Below are 15,797 nucleotides of genomic sequence, written 5' to 3'. Positions count from 1 at the left end.
CTCAATTGTGATCGTAAGTCAAGGACTACCTGTACTCTCCAGTCATGAAAATGTCATGATGGTATAAATCTCTATTGCTTTAAATGATCTGATATTTGCAGATTGGTATTAAAATGGTTTGTTAGATTCCGAAATCAGGCAAAATCTTTTTAATATTTGCTGGCATCCATATTGCAAATTGCTTTTTAAAAGTTACTTCTGAACAGATTGTTTATAATTGCACTGACATTTCCTCACAGGCAGGGAGACTTATTCACAAATCAGTACCACCAGAGTGTTTGCCTGCAAGATATTTTAGACTAACATCTGCTGAAATTAGCACAGCTGCTTAGGACTACATGCCATTTCACGAGAAATGAATTCTATGTATCTGCGATGCTGCCCCATCCCCTTGATCTGAAGTTAATCAAGTTAAATCCCAATATTTCAATTTTTTTTACATATGGCTTTCCCTTTAAAATGTGATGCCTTTTTCAAATTTTGAATAAGAGTACATACAAGCTTATTGTTTTATACCTTACTATATGCACTTACATAGCTAACAATGTTGCAGGGGCATGAAAAAAATACTTTCAAATTTATTTCAAACCAAAACTCTCAATAAAGGGACCTTAAACCTAGTACTCTATGCTTGCAGATTACTAGTGAAAATCATATATCTTAAAGAAAAGAAAGGAAATACACAGTAATGTGTCAGAGGAAGTTTATCTAACGTCAGGAAGAAAATAAGTGATTTTATAAAAGACTAGAAACTTTATGGACTTTTTGCTAAAAATGGGGAAAAAAGTGAAGTACAGTAGTAATTTTCAGATTTTATGATGTAAATAAAGGGTTAAACATGAAAGAGAAAGGATCTGGCAATGTAATTTTAAAAAGGGAGAGGGGTATTTGTAGTTGCTGCAAAGAAGATAAGAAATTGATTCCTTAATTGTCTTTTTTTCCTTTTTTAGTAAATGTTGCTTGTTTATTTTTTCTAACTTTTCTATATATATTTACACATTTACCTTTTCTATATAACAAAATCTTAAATTAAAAGTTTTATATACACACATATAGGTGGTACAATGGCTCAATGGTTAAGATGCTGGGCTTGCCGGCTGGAAAGCCAGCAGCAGGTTCAAGACCTGACAGCCATGTGATGGGGTGAGCTCCTATAATTGCCCCAGCTCCTGCCAATCTAGCAGTTCAAAAGCATGCAAATGTAAGTAGATAAATAGGTATCATTTCAGTGGGAATGTAACAGTACTCCATGATGTCATGCTGGACACATGACCGCGGAAATGTCTTCAGACATTTCAATGGCCTTGAAATGGAGATGAGCACCACTCCCTGTAGTTAGCAATGACTAGTGGAATAAAATCCACAAGGACTCCTTTAAACACACAAACACACACACACACATTTATAATTTATATTAGATCTCTCCCTGAGATTTGATCTGATCCAGCATTGGATTAGATTTACATTTCTGGCTAAAGGGACTTTAAGGAAGAGAGGGTGTATACCAATGGGCTTAAGTGAAATTTTACAGTCCAGAACCATTTGTAGTATGCACCTTGTACTTTTGTTTAAACTAGGATCTTACACCTTGTGATGACAGCTCCATGTGGCATCTCTAATGTAATCCCAATAAGAAAAAAAAAGTCCTATGAAAATAAATAAGGTGTGGGAGAAATTACATAAGCTTGATAAAGACTTTTGCACTAAAAAAAAAAAGTCATAAAATGAGTCAGAGCACAGAAACGTGCACCTAGGTAACTAGATTTCTTCTCAAAGCCAGCAGAGTAATCTTTCTTTTTCTCTTGCTGTTTGAAGAATAGAATAAAACCTTCCTTGATAAGCTTTCCCCGGGACTGCAACTGCTGGAAAGCTTTGCCTTAGCACTTCTTTGCGGGTGGGAGAGGGAGAGATGAAGTGCAGACATGCTCAGTAGCTGATGTCTCCTCCACAGCAACAGTGTCTACAATATTAAGAGGTTGTTTGCTTCAGAAGCACGGTGAGAAAGCCATCTTTGCTAACGACTGATAGAGAGAACCAGGACTAAATCGTCAAGCAACAAACAATGTAAGTAAATCTGGATTAAATGGGGGAAGGAAGCTTCAGAACGGACGGAGGGCTCAAAAGAGCGGGTGTTGTCAAAGTGGCGCTCGGGCGCTATCCGGCACTTATGGTGCTGAAAATCTCAAAACACTCTTCTTATATATGGGCGTGTTCCTCATTCTAGCAGAGCACTGGAAATCCCCAGTGATTTGGGATTTCTCCCAAGACTCTTCCACCCTTTAAGACTTTTTGCTTGTAATGTTATACATCTCCTCCTTACAAGAGATTTTATTTATAAATATATACATAATGCCCAGAAAGTCCATGAAGGTAATGAAAAGTTACTATTTGGGTCCCTATATAGTCAGATTAACCCATTCCCCCCTTCCATAAATGGATTTACAATTAATGACTAGAAAGGGTTGCTGTGGAACAGATAACCTCCACATGAAAGAGAAGAAAATAATAAATGGATCTCTATCAGAAAGTCCATCAATAAATGAGCGAGCCCATATTAGATTGTCCCTATTGGTACTCAAAATCTTGAACATCAGATTTGATGTCTTGCAAAATGGTTATATGGTAGCTTCATTTTCAGCACTGGATCACCTTGGCATCATATGATGTGCAAAACCATTTGTCAACTGCCTCTTGTGAATTTAAAGGAAGCAAATAAATCAATCAATCAAAAGACATTTTATGCAGATATCTGGCCCAATGGACTGGAAGTAATGAACCCACTCCCTGCCTCCAATAAAGAAATCCAGAATTCAGTGGTAAAATACATTCTTTCAATCCGTAGCATTTTAATCCTTCCTTAGTCTTTTTAATAAAGGACCATAATTGGTATTGCTCTTGCTCCAGCCTTCATTAGAAGTAAGATAGACTCTTGTTCTGATTAATAGTGTAGATTTACCAGTTTATTTTATTATTTGTCCAAATAGCTAATATATTTATTTTATTCTTCGATGAAAGCTTCACCTACTGTAGCATTTTACAGTAGGATATGTTGAAATTGAGCTAATCACAACATTCTTTTGATCTGAGGATTTAATGAGATAACTCCAGGCTTCTGATTTCTCTTCAGGGAGTAGCAAAATTACAGATGAATTCAAACTTTTGTATTTACTTTGCCTATTCCTTTTGTATAGATTCATGGGAGTCTGTGAAAAAAAATCAAGGGAAGAATAAGCCATAAATTAATATTCGGTGAATTTATGTTTTGGAATTCTGAACCCTGTTATAAGTTGTAATATTATGTTTCTAATATTTTCCTAAATAAAATGAAAGTGACCAAATGAAAATCAAAAAGTTTCCTAATACTTAGGCTGCTTCAAGCTCTTGAGTTGGTTTAGATTTTAATTAGTTATAGATAGATAGATAGATAGATAGATAGATAGATAGATAGATAGATAGATAGATAGATAGATAGATAGATATTTTGAAAGGAGATATATTATTGAACAAAATGGTTATTTTAGTAATTGAAATGTTTAAAGGGATAAAATAGAGATATTTATGTGATATTTCACATAAATTGTATGTGATATTTCTATTTATATCCCATTTTATTATGTCAAGAATAGTCAAAACTGCCAACAAAAGGGAGAAAACACCAATATATAATAATTTACAGTTTAAAAAATATTAGTTAATCACAACAAAAGCAATCAATACAATTTAAAAGTCATGGCTGAAGATGTTCTTGAGGCTTCTCATAAAGATGCAGATAATACGGACAACTGAGAATAATAAGGAAAATGTCTTACACACTTGTCTTACAAATTGGCCTATGAAACTGCAGGCATCATTATGAGAACTTTTCCTGATAATCTTATAGCCTGGACAGTTTCATATAAATTAGGTGGTTTCTCAGGTAGACAGGTCTTTAGATTAACCCAAATCTTTTATTGTGTTTGGAAAATAACTGGCAAATCAATTACTTGGCAGGGAATTGATAGCCAATGCAAGGAAAGTTCACATGTGAGCCTATATTTCACAATGTTAATTGCTTTTGTGTATATGTTTGCCCAAGCTAGTTTCCAGCATTCAGAAGCTAAAAGTAGCAGCAGATAGTAAATATTTATATTTAAATCTCAAGAGCCAATTGTTCTAGCCCTATAAATCTATATCAGTAAAAAAAAAGGTATGTTCAATTATTGTTTCACTTTAATGCAAAGATGCAAAGTGGTGCTGTGTAATTTCCTTCTTTGTAAATACAGTATGCATTGAGTTGCTCAGCATGTTTTATACGTCTTTAGTATCTTCACAATATGTGTTATGTACGTTCAGTATTATGGTTCTCAAGACAAGCAATTAATTCCATGTGACTGAAAGACTCGTTCCATTGATCCAAGAAGCCAAATGCAAATAACAGCATATTTCTTCCCTTACAGTAGCTTTTTGAACAACTAGAGGCTTGGAAGTCTATTTATATTTGTTTCATCTTTGAATCTCTGAGCAAAGTGTTTTAACTGTACATCTGTCTTTTCCAGATTCTGCTGGGTTTAATGTAATCCCCTGTACCTTTCCAGCAATTATGAACTTGTTCTGCAGTTCTTGCTATTGATGTTGTTGCCTAGCTCTGTGTATGTAATACAGGATGACGTCAAATACTTTTGTTTGTGTGAATGTTCTGTAATGATTAAGGCACCCATTTCCTGCTGTAGAATTACATAAACTCTACTAACATTTCAGCTAGATTTAACTTGTTTTGTCTGTATTCTAGTATGACCATATTAAATCAACACAAAAAATATGCTATTGATCCTCTGTAGCTTCAACTGTCTATACCCAATGCCAGGATTATGAAAGTCTATATTGCTAATGGAACCCTTCCTAAGTAAAAATGACAATTTCTTGCATTCATTGTTGTTACTACTACCAATACTACTAAAATAGTACTCCTTTAATATGTTCTATTTTAAATCAGTGGTTCTCAGCCTGTAATCCAGCACTCCCAATTCTATGACTGATTATGTGCCATCAAGTCATTGTTAGTGACCACATAGATAGATTTTCTCCTTGACAATCTTCCTAACCTGGTCTTTCAGATCTACCAATAACGCACTCATTGCCTTGTTGCTGGTCATCCTCTTCTTGTTTCTCCTTCTACCTTTCCCACTATTGGATCCTTCTCTAGAACAGGGGTCCCCAACCCCCAGTCCGTGGACCAGTACTGGAGCGAGGCATACCAGCAACCGGTCCGCACAAACAAGTGAAACCCCATCCACGAGATGTAGGCAGCACACAAAACCACACACCCTCCGTTCTGCGGAAAAACCTCTCTCCACTGAACCAGTCCCTGGTGCCCAAAAGATTGGGGACCTGTGCTCTAGAAAGCTAAATATTCACATAGTGTCCGAGGTAGAAAAAAATGAGCCTGTTCTGTTCATTCTGAATTCTGTTCTTTCTGAACCATTAGTCTTCAGTTGCTTACTCTGTGTATAGGCAGTCCTTATTTCGTGACATTTGGAACCAGCACCTTAGTCATTAAATGAAGCAGTTGCTAAGTGAAATTGTGACTGTGTTTTTTTATCTTACTTTCCTTTCCTTTACAGAAGGTCATAAATGTGGATATTGGTCAAAAGTTACTTTACCATCATCGTCATCACTGCAAAGCAACTCACTAAACAAAGACTACTTGTATTTCTTATACTGAGCACTATTTTATTAATATACTAGATCTTTAATGTGAATAAAAATGGGACATAACAGCATTTCTATTTATTAGAATTATTTATTCTATTTATTATTCTAGCTACATAAACCTTTCTGTGATATTCTATTCCCTTACTTAGCTCAGCTGATGTCTGTCTGTCTATGTATCTATCTAATCCTCTACCCCAATAATCAACCCCCAAAACAACTTATATTCCATACCCATTTATCATGCTTAGTCTTCCATGGGCTGGATGTGCTAAATAGCAAGTTCTTCAGTATCAAAAACCTGGTTTATTATAAACCATATTTTTTAAAGTCAAAGAAAGAAGTAAACAGAACCTTTACAACTTTTGTAAGTCAAAATCATCTGGAAATGTTAGCATCAAAGAACTGTACAGGAAATGTCTCTGTGTAAGTGACTAAGATAGGTAAGCTAGAGCACAGTGCACTGTGCCACATCACTCCTGTCTCACTCGGTGGCATCATGGGTTATAATCATGCACAAAATGTGTGCTATGAGTGCTTTCAAGGCAATGAATCACGAATTGAATGCAAACTTTCATTACTGGTATTCTACTTTTCTGTTATGTGAAGAACTCATGTTGTTTTACACTATTACTCTTGGATAACAACGACATCTGATTTAGTGACGTGGGTTGCATTGGCCTGATCATAGCAGCATCAAAGCCATTCCCTATAGTTTCTTCACAGAAAAGAATCCTTTTAATGATTTAATCCAGGGGTCTTCAAACTTGGCCCTTTTATGACTTGTGGACTTCAACTCCCATGAATTCCTCGTTCCTGGTTGAGGAATTCTGGGAGTTGAAGTCCACAAGTCATAAAAGGGCCACATTTGAAGACCCCTGATTTAATCCATGTGTAATAAGTAATGAATTATTCATCACATGGATTGTTTATGTTTATCAACTAATTTGAAAGAGATGATACACCTAGACTACTGGAGGTTTACTTTATTTTTTTACATAGACATTGAACGAGGATAATTAGTAAGTTTCTTGTCTCCAGATGTTTCTGAGTTGTACTTCCAAGCAACCAACATCAGTCTGCATAGTCAGTAATAAGAAATGCTGGGAACAGGGATGTCTGCATGGTATAATCAAAAAAGTCAAATGTCTTTGCCTGTTTTTTATGTGCATTGCATGTGTGATGCATGTAAATGTGCAGAGCTTTGATTGGACCTTCATGGCTACCAATCTTGATGTTTTTGTCCATATTCTGCAGACATCTCTGGATGAAAGCAAACATATGAAGGGCCATAAGAATATGTCATTCATTTCACACAGTTATACATTCTTTTATTTTTTAAAAAAATGCCAATACCAGCCACTCTCTTGCCTTATCATTCCCAGTGGTGTAGATTTAAGAACCATAAATGCAAACATGAGAAAAATGATACATTTATCTGATAAACTGAAAATTGGAGGAAAACAATACATGAAAAATTGAAGAAAGCAGTACATTAATTTAAACAAAATCAGGTGGCTGGAATATAAATGTATCCTTTGACTTGGAAAAAAAGATGCTCAAATGGAATCTAATGTAATGGAATGTAGATTTGCAAGCATCCTTCCTCAGCATTGTCTATTTAAATTATGTATGTAATGAATTTTATGAAGTACAGTTATTAAAATGATTTGGTTTGAGTTGTATTTTCCTTTTTTTCTTAAGATATTGGCCATCCAAGGGTTAATTATGTGAATGGTTTTTTTAAAGAAGAGCTAGTGGCTTATCATAAGTTTACACTTTTTCCATGCCATGCAAAATGTGTGGCTGACAAGTCCTTGGTGTAAATATATTCACTGCTTATATCCACATCTTTGCTTTACAGGACTGTATTTTTAAGGATAGTGTTACAGACTTCACTATACAAATTTTGCAGGCAATTTTATACTTTTTCACTGAACAATTCAAACTTGATCATTATGAGGTTTTTAATAGAGGAAGTGATTTTGTCATAAATTCCAAAGTGTTCAGAATCAGTATAACATTCTTTGTCTTTGTTCGCACAGTGCACTAAGTTATCATTTGCTTAATCATGGTTAGTGATTAAATCTTAATACTCTGGATTCACACAACATATTAAACCATGGACTATGTGATCCATATATTTTACTGGAATACATGTGAACCCCATGTTTTGCTATATGTCCCACTCCCACACTCCACCAATTATCTTTAAATTGTATTGGTGTTGGTTTGATTACAAATAAAATCTGGTTAGACTATATCATATTTAGTTCTGATGCACAACTTATTCAATAAACATATTCTGTTATTTCCTTGATGCATCCATATAATTTAGTCATTGCCAATGTTAATTAATAACTTTTGAATAAATGATCATAAGAAATATATATTGCATGCTTAGGATTCCAGATTCAATTCTCAAGATCACTAGGCAGAATTGAAAAGACTTCCTGCCTGAAACCTTGGAAATTTGCTGCCTATTAATGTTGACAATATAAACTAGATGAGTAATCATTTCATTCATCTGAAGCAGCTTTCTATGCTTTTCTATGTTCATTTTCTTTCCTGCTTAATCCTTCTCTGTCTGCCACACCCCACAGTTCATTGTTTACTTAGTGTTGCTTAGCATTTAAATAAATAAATAAATTTAACAAGCCTGAAAGCTTGATTCCAAGTAGAATTTCTCAGGTTGGCATTAGATTTTAGGATTCATCATTTTTCTAAGCCTACCTTTAATTCTAACTATACTACTAAATGAAAACCATAAATATATCATCAAATGTAAGACAGGTAGTCCTCTACTTACAACAGTTCGTTTAATGACCGTTCAAAGGTACAACAGTACTGAAAAAGGTGACTTATGACTGTTTTTCATAGTCATGATCTTTGCAGGGAGAGAGAGAGAGAATGAGAGAATGTGTGTGAGAGAGAGAGAATGAGAGAGAGAGAGCGAACGAGAGAGAGAGAGAGAGAGAGAGATTGTACTAAGGACCATGGATGGCAATGGAAAAAGAGCAGGTTGGTGAAACTCATTTGTGTCCTATTGGCTATTTTGGCCATCTTCTTTGTATATATTATAGAAAAGAGACTGAGAGATGGCTGTGGGGAGATATAATGGGAGATAGGGTACATCTATCTGAATGGAAGATGTGGCACAATATTGACCCCAAAGTAGTGACAGGGATGTGACTATGGTCATCTGAGAAACTCTGGTGGCTTCCAGGGACATAATTGAACATGAAACCCTTGGAGATAAAAAGTACTGTGGGTTTGCTGCCCAATTCTAGCCTCCTGGTTGCTTCCTCTCTATACACTTTTTTTCTATAGCTTTGCAGTGGGAAATTCTCACAATGGATTTGAAAGCAGGGCAAGAGAGGAAAATGGACATGAACCTAAGAGAAAAGTGTGACATTTCTAAACAAGATGGGTTTCAAAACTGGAAACCCTTAAAGGAGCTAGAACAAAAAATAAAGACATCTCTGTTAAAGGTATAATATTGACTGATTTCTACTTTAGGTCATCTCCAGTTCCTTTCCAAGGTGTCAGTTCTGCTTCTAGTCCAGGAGTTCCCCCTCAGAGCAACATGACCAGCAATCGGAGACTGCAGCAGACCCAGGCTCAAGTGAATGAGGTGAGCTTCACCCAAGACATCTTTGTAGATTTTATTATTATGATTTTTAAATTTGGAACATAGGGGGATAAAACATGGAAGTGAATCAGGTCACAGTTTATAGAAACATAGAAACATGGCTAAGTTTGTGGTTTTATGGTCATGTAATAATTGTTAAACATATACATTCTGGCATTGTAGAACTTAAAGGTAACTGCAGCAAAATACTCAACATGTATGTAAAGGTAATCTAGATATAAGAACACCAGTCAAGTAGCACTAATTCATTAATGATCTAGGACAGTGATGGCGAACCTTTTAGAGACCGAGTGCCCAAACTGCAACCCAAAACCCACTTATGTGTTGTCGGGTGCTGGGTGGGCGTGGCCCATTGGGTGGGTGTGGCCCATTGGGTGGGCATGGCTTCGGTGTTCACGGCAGACTGGGTGGGACTAAAAAGTTCAATCAATCAATTCCAACTTTGCAAGATCTTTTTTTTTCCCGTGAGAAGTTGAAATTGATTCATTGATTGAACCTTTTTTTTTCTGAACATGGCGACAGAGGCCTAAAGCGAAAAGGTTTTATAAAACACAGCTGAAAGCCTAGGACTGGGGGGATGGCAGGTGTGCCCACAGAGAAGGCTCTGCGTGCCACCTGTGGCACACGTGCCATAGGTTCGCCACCATGGATCTAGGAGTTCAGCATGATAAGTACTATCTGTGCAATTAAAAGAAGAGAGAATTTAAGACTCAAGGTACAGATACATCTATTGCTTTCCTTAGACGAAAATTCTCTATGGTACAGGAAAATGCTCTAAACAGCTGACTCACTATCAAGAAGTGAGAACACAGAAATATCCTGCCACTCTTTATCACATGCTCCATGATCAATCAGAAATACAAAGAATATTTTTCTGCAATGGTCTTTTCTGAAAAATACTTAAGTGATTTTGGAGAATACAGTGTATCTTAAGAAGGTATTTGGAGATTAGTACAGAATAATTGTGTATTACTTAGATGAATCACTGGCTAGTTTAGTGCATCATGTAAAGCAATTTTTCCCTCAGTTCTGATGTAACATGTAAATAACTCAAGCCATTGCAGCTAAGAAATCATGGTTTATGATTTACTGTATTGTCAGCTCAATAAAACTGCAATAGTTCATTAATCATAGTTAACTATCATGGTTTATCACAATGCATGAATCCAGAAATAAATAGTGTCATACTGTAGTACTTCAATACAATCCTACTAAACCAATTCTTTAGATGGCACTAAATGCTCATACCACAGAATCTAGTGCTGCATGTATTCAAACACATTGTATAGAGACGTTGCATTAATTGTCTGTAAGAACTTTTTTGTTGTGTGACTTGAAAATTGTGTTGCCTATAAGAATCTTCAATTGTCCAGAATTTAGGACACCCATGCAACATCATTTACAAAGTAACCTTCCAATTGGTTTTTGCAAAGCTGTGTTATATAGTAAAGGGCACTGGAAAAGCAATGCCAAACAGACATAGGAAGTGGCTATGGATAGATTTTAAAAATGAAAAAATCGGATCCACTTAATCTGTTTAGGGGCAAATATTTTTAGATCCCTACAAATATTCAATGTAACCCTTATAGTAACACCAGCTCAGATCAAGTAGCCTGCTGTTTTTCACAAGGCAATGTTTCCATGAATTCTTATCAGCAACATTTGTTATTATGTCATTTCAAAACAATAATATTACCTCATCTTCCTTCCATGAAATGAGAACAGTGTTTTGCTATGGAGATCTGAAAATCCAATTGGATATTTATTTCAGCAGAGGGAAAATCATTTTGGGAAGATGCCATTTTTTAAAAGTTTAATAACTGAGCACATTTTACTCTCATTTAGAAAATATTTTCTTGGTTTAAACTTGATCTTCCCATCTTCTCAAGAATTAAGTAGAAACTCAGATTATTTCACTTATTGATCAAAATGTGAAAATGCCCTCATTACTTTATAAGACTCAATTTCCATGTACTTCCCCATCTTAGTACAAAAAGTAATTATTTGACCTTAATCTTTTCTTTTTCCATTCAGAAAATGTTCTTAATTTAATATAAAAAGTGCTCTAAAATAATGTGATCATTTTCTCTGTTCAGTAGTCCTCCCCTGCTCATAGTAAATTAACAGAAGGACAACGGGAAGGTGCCTTCCTACCCTGTTTCTGAAGTTCCTGCTCCTTTAGCTCCTGGTTCCCGAAATCTCTCTTATCACATACAATTAATTCTTAGCCTTTTGGACCCTGCACAAATTAGACAATGCCAACAAACATATTCTCACTTCTTTTTGCATACATTTAATGTCTGCATCTAGAAGGTATGGTATGTTATAAAAGACATCAGCAGACATAATAATAATAATAATAATAATAATAATAATAATAATAATAATAATAATAATAATAATAATAATAATAATAATAATAATAATAATGATGATGATGATGATGATGATGATGATGATGATGATGATGATGATGATGATGATGATGATGATGATGATGATGATGATGTTGGAAGGGACCTTGGAGGTCATCTAGTCCAACCCCCTGCTCAGGCAGGAAACCTGATACCATTTCAGACAAATGGCTGTCCAGTCTCTTCTTAAAAACTTCCAGTGTTGGAGCATTCACAGCTTCTGGAGGCAGGTTGTTCCACTAATTAATTGTTCTAACTGTCAACCTTAGTCCTAGGTTGCTTCTCTCTTTAGTTAGTTTCCATCTGTTGCTTCTTGTCCTGCCTTCAGGTGCTTTGGAGAATAGCTTGACTCCCTCTTCCTTGTGGCAACCCTGAGATATTGGAACACTGCTATCATGTCCCCCCTCGTCCTTCTCTTCGTTAAACTAGGCATACCCAATTCCAGCAACCGTTCCTTATATGTTTTAGCTTCCAGTCCCCTGATCATCTTTGTTGCTCTTCTCTGTACTCTTTCTAGAGTGTCAACATCTTTTTTACATCGTGGTGACCAAAACTGGATGCAGTATTCCAAGTGTGGCCTTACTAAGGCATTGTAAAGTGGTATTAACGCTTCACGTGATCTTGATTCTATTCCTCTGTTAATGCAGCCTAGCACTGTGTTGGCTTTTTTGGCAGCTGCAGCACACTGCTGGCTCATATTTAACTGATTGTCCACTTTGTTCAGTATAAACCTATGACAACCTTTGAAATTTAAATAAAACTGTCTTGTATACTTTTTTTCAATAAGCAGGTTGTGCTTTGTTTTAGAATTATCCTGCCTTCCTTCAACAGATGTTGAAAAAGTGATTCTACTTCATTATTTTGTAAGTAGGTTTCCTAAACACTGTACCATTTTCAGGTGGTGGACATCATGCGGGTCAACGTAGACAAAGTAATAGAAAGAGATCAGAAGCTTTCAGAACTTGATAACCGAGCAGATGCTTTGCAAGCAGGGGCCTCACAATTTGAAACCAGTGCAGCTAAGCTGAAGAGGAAATACTGGTGGAAAAACTGTAAGGTATACTTGTCTACTATACGATACAATGTAATCTTAGTCCAAGAGAAATAAGGGCAAACATCAGCCTTAATTCAGTTAAAATGAAAACGTATATACCCCTAATCAGGAATTTTGGAATTTGGTAAAAATGTATGAGTTGAGATTATAATATTGTATGGATAAAAAACAGTTTATTCAAAATATTGTAATTAAACCTTCCACGTAAAATAGATTGTTTATTTCTTACAAAATAAATGATGGCAGATGTAGGAAAAGTTAGCAAAGAAACTCTGTATTTTTACCTCCTTTCCTTGTTTAGCAAAATTTAATTCACATATCTGCATGTAATATGCCTCCTATTGATTAGGTGGATATTGTAATCACTTTCAGTTACTGGTTCTTTTTTCATTATGTTTTTCTCTCTTCAGTAATGAAAAATACATCAGGCTATGTTTAATCTCTAAATAGACTACTATAGACAGCTTGGGCTTATCTAACATAATATTATACTCAGAACAAACATTATGTTTCTTTTTCTTTCATACAAGGACTTGCTTCCAGGTTTCTTTGTACAAAAACAATTTTCTAACATTATTGTTTTTCCTCTATACACATTCTTTCTACTATAAAACCCACCTGAGAGCAACAGCATCTAGGGCTGTGGGCTGCAGTGCTCTGATTCCAGTAAACAGGGCAAAGTGGTACCATGGTACAGAAAATAAGGTGTTCCACTTCCCATTGAATTGAAGTGCAACCTCATTTTCTTTTTCAGAGCTATACAAAGGAACTTTTAAGAGCTTAGCACTCCTTTGTATCGTACAGCTATAGCTGCTGCAGATTTGGCTTCTATTATCCAACCATCCTATCACATTCATTGAAATTTGAGGGGCATCATTTTTTTCATTGTTAATCCAGACTTGTTTTCCTACCATTTTCCTTTTACTGCTATGCCAACAATGGGTTCTGTTTTTTTTCCCACTGCCCTCTGCCTTCAATGAATTTTTGAATTATCTTTGAATCTCTCCAAAGTAATTCAGAAACACTTTAATACAATTTGACACCTTGAATTCATATGAAGTTCAGCTTGAAAATTCACCCCAAGGGGCTGATTCAATCAATCTTTTTTTTTTTTTAAGATTAAATCGCCCCTTCTAAACATTGTCATATAAGCAGGACACACCTGTAGTCTTTCCATTCAAATAAAAGTAAAGTTACCTTTTAATAGCAAGTTTGAGGTTAATTATTTTCTTTTCTTTTCTAGATGATGATTATCCTGGGTGTAATTTGTGCAATCATTCTTATCATAATTATAAGTGAGTAACAGAAATCTTCATCTTGACAGACTTCATTTCATTTTATAATGATCAGTCAACACTTCTGTATAAATGACTGATCAGAGCATTTACAAATTTTCTTGGCATTGTCTCCTTCCCCACTTCTATAAAGAGAAATACAAAACATTGTATCGCACAGTTATAAAACAACTTGATTTTAAAAGGACACATGCTGTAAGTGCTTATTTTGCTGAACAGAAAGTGTCTCTGTAGATGGCAGACTTGTTTGGACCGCGATTATAAGAGAACTAGGGGCTGGTAAAAGGCCAGATAAGATTCATCCAAGAAATACAAGGGCTCTAGACAGTTTTTTAAAAATCCCAGAAGATGACAATTGTAAACCACTTCTAAAGAAAACCTACTTTAAAGGGAAAATCATTTTTATGACTAGCAAGGTGGAAAACATTTGCATAAGGTAGTCTAATCTTGGTTTTCTTAAAGTCACCAACAAAGTCCTTCTGAACCCAGTCAAAGCATGATCAGATATTACATCAGCCGAATGCTGTAAAATAGAGACCAGCCATTATGATCGTAGCATGAGCACTGTACTGGATGGCTAAAGGATGTTAAGATTTCATTATCAGAAGAGATATCACTGGCTAGCAAGGACCTGCTTCATATAATATATTAAATGTGTCCGTTGACATCTCTTGTATGAAAACAGGTTGGAAAATACTACTGTATGGTCTTGTACCTTTACTCACAAATAGCAACAGCAATTTGTTTAGTGACCATTCAAAGTTACAATGGCAGTGAAAAATGTGACTTTTGACCATTTTCACACTTGCAGCATCCCCATGGTCACATGGTCAAACTTCAGATCCTTGGCAACTGATTCATAGTTGTGACGGTTGCAGTGTCCCGGGATCATACGATCATATTTGCCACCTTCTGACAAGCAATGTCTAAATGGAAGCCAGATTCACTTAACAACAGTGTTACCAACTTAACAACTGCAATGATTCACTTAACAGCAGTGGCAAGAAAGGTTGTAAAATGGGGCAAAACTCACTGAACAACTGTCTTTTAGCAAGAAAAATTTGGACTCAATTGTGATCATAAGTTGAGAACTACTTGTACTGATCTGCCATGCTGAGCACTCTTTACACTCATTTTAGTTAGAAGCAAATGGCAAATGTGTTGTATCAATGTGACCTTTTTCCTTATGGTCAGCATTTCAGCAGAGTAGATTAATTAACCTGATTTCCTCTGAACTTTTTTTTTAATTACTGATTTACTTTTTCTTTTACATTGTGAAAGTCAAATCATTTAATGTGAAGACATGGTAGCTTTGGAACAAGTTACCTCCATTTCTTACTTGACTGAATATTGGTAATACGGAATCAGTGGAGAGACTGAACTAATTTCTTGATTTAAAAAGAACCTAAATTATTAGTTCGCTCCAATTCAAAGCACATCATTCAGTGTATCATGTCCAAACAAGTCTCAGAAAGAAAGAAAAAGCTTACATTGGTTCTCTGAAGTTTACTTATTTGTTCAGTTTTTAAAGTAGTGGCTGGGATTTAAATCTCCAGGATTTATTGTAGAAATAGAATTTGCTAAGTATATTATCTCTATAGATGAAAATCAAGCACCATGTTGGGGGCATGAATCATGAAGCAGAGGGGAGTCATGGCTGCCAATTTTAGTAAATTTCTTGGGATTTATTGAAT

At 35.5% G+C, this 15,797-nt stretch overlaps 1 protein-coding gene across 1 annotated transcript in view; it reads left to right on the top strand.

The window, feature by feature from the left end:
* The window catches only part of LOC107293317, an 18,276-nt gene extending 4,165 nt beyond the window's left edge, over nt 1-14,111 (top strand). The window contains exons 2-4 of the mRNA XM_015822466.1: nt 9,208-9,322; nt 12,653-12,811; nt 14,052-14,111. Of these exons, the coding sequence (XP_015677952.1) occupies nt 9,208-9,322; nt 12,653-12,811; nt 14,052-14,111 (334 nt within the window). The remainder of the gene's footprint in view (nt 1-9,207; nt 9,323-12,652; nt 12,812-14,051) is intronic.
* Nucleotides 14,112-15,797: the final 1,686 nt, after the last annotated feature.

This window comes from Protobothrops mucrosquamatus, unplaced genomic scaffold (genome assembly GCF_001527695.2).
Source record: "Protobothrops mucrosquamatus isolate PMUCROS unplaced genomic scaffold, P.Mucros_1.0 scaffold1581, whole genome shotgun sequence".
Taxonomy (NCBI): Eukaryota; Metazoa; Chordata; class Lepidosauria; order Squamata; family Viperidae; genus Protobothrops; species Protobothrops mucrosquamatus.
Note: the sequence above shows the minus strand (reverse complement) of the source record. Positions and strands in the feature narration are given on the sequence as shown.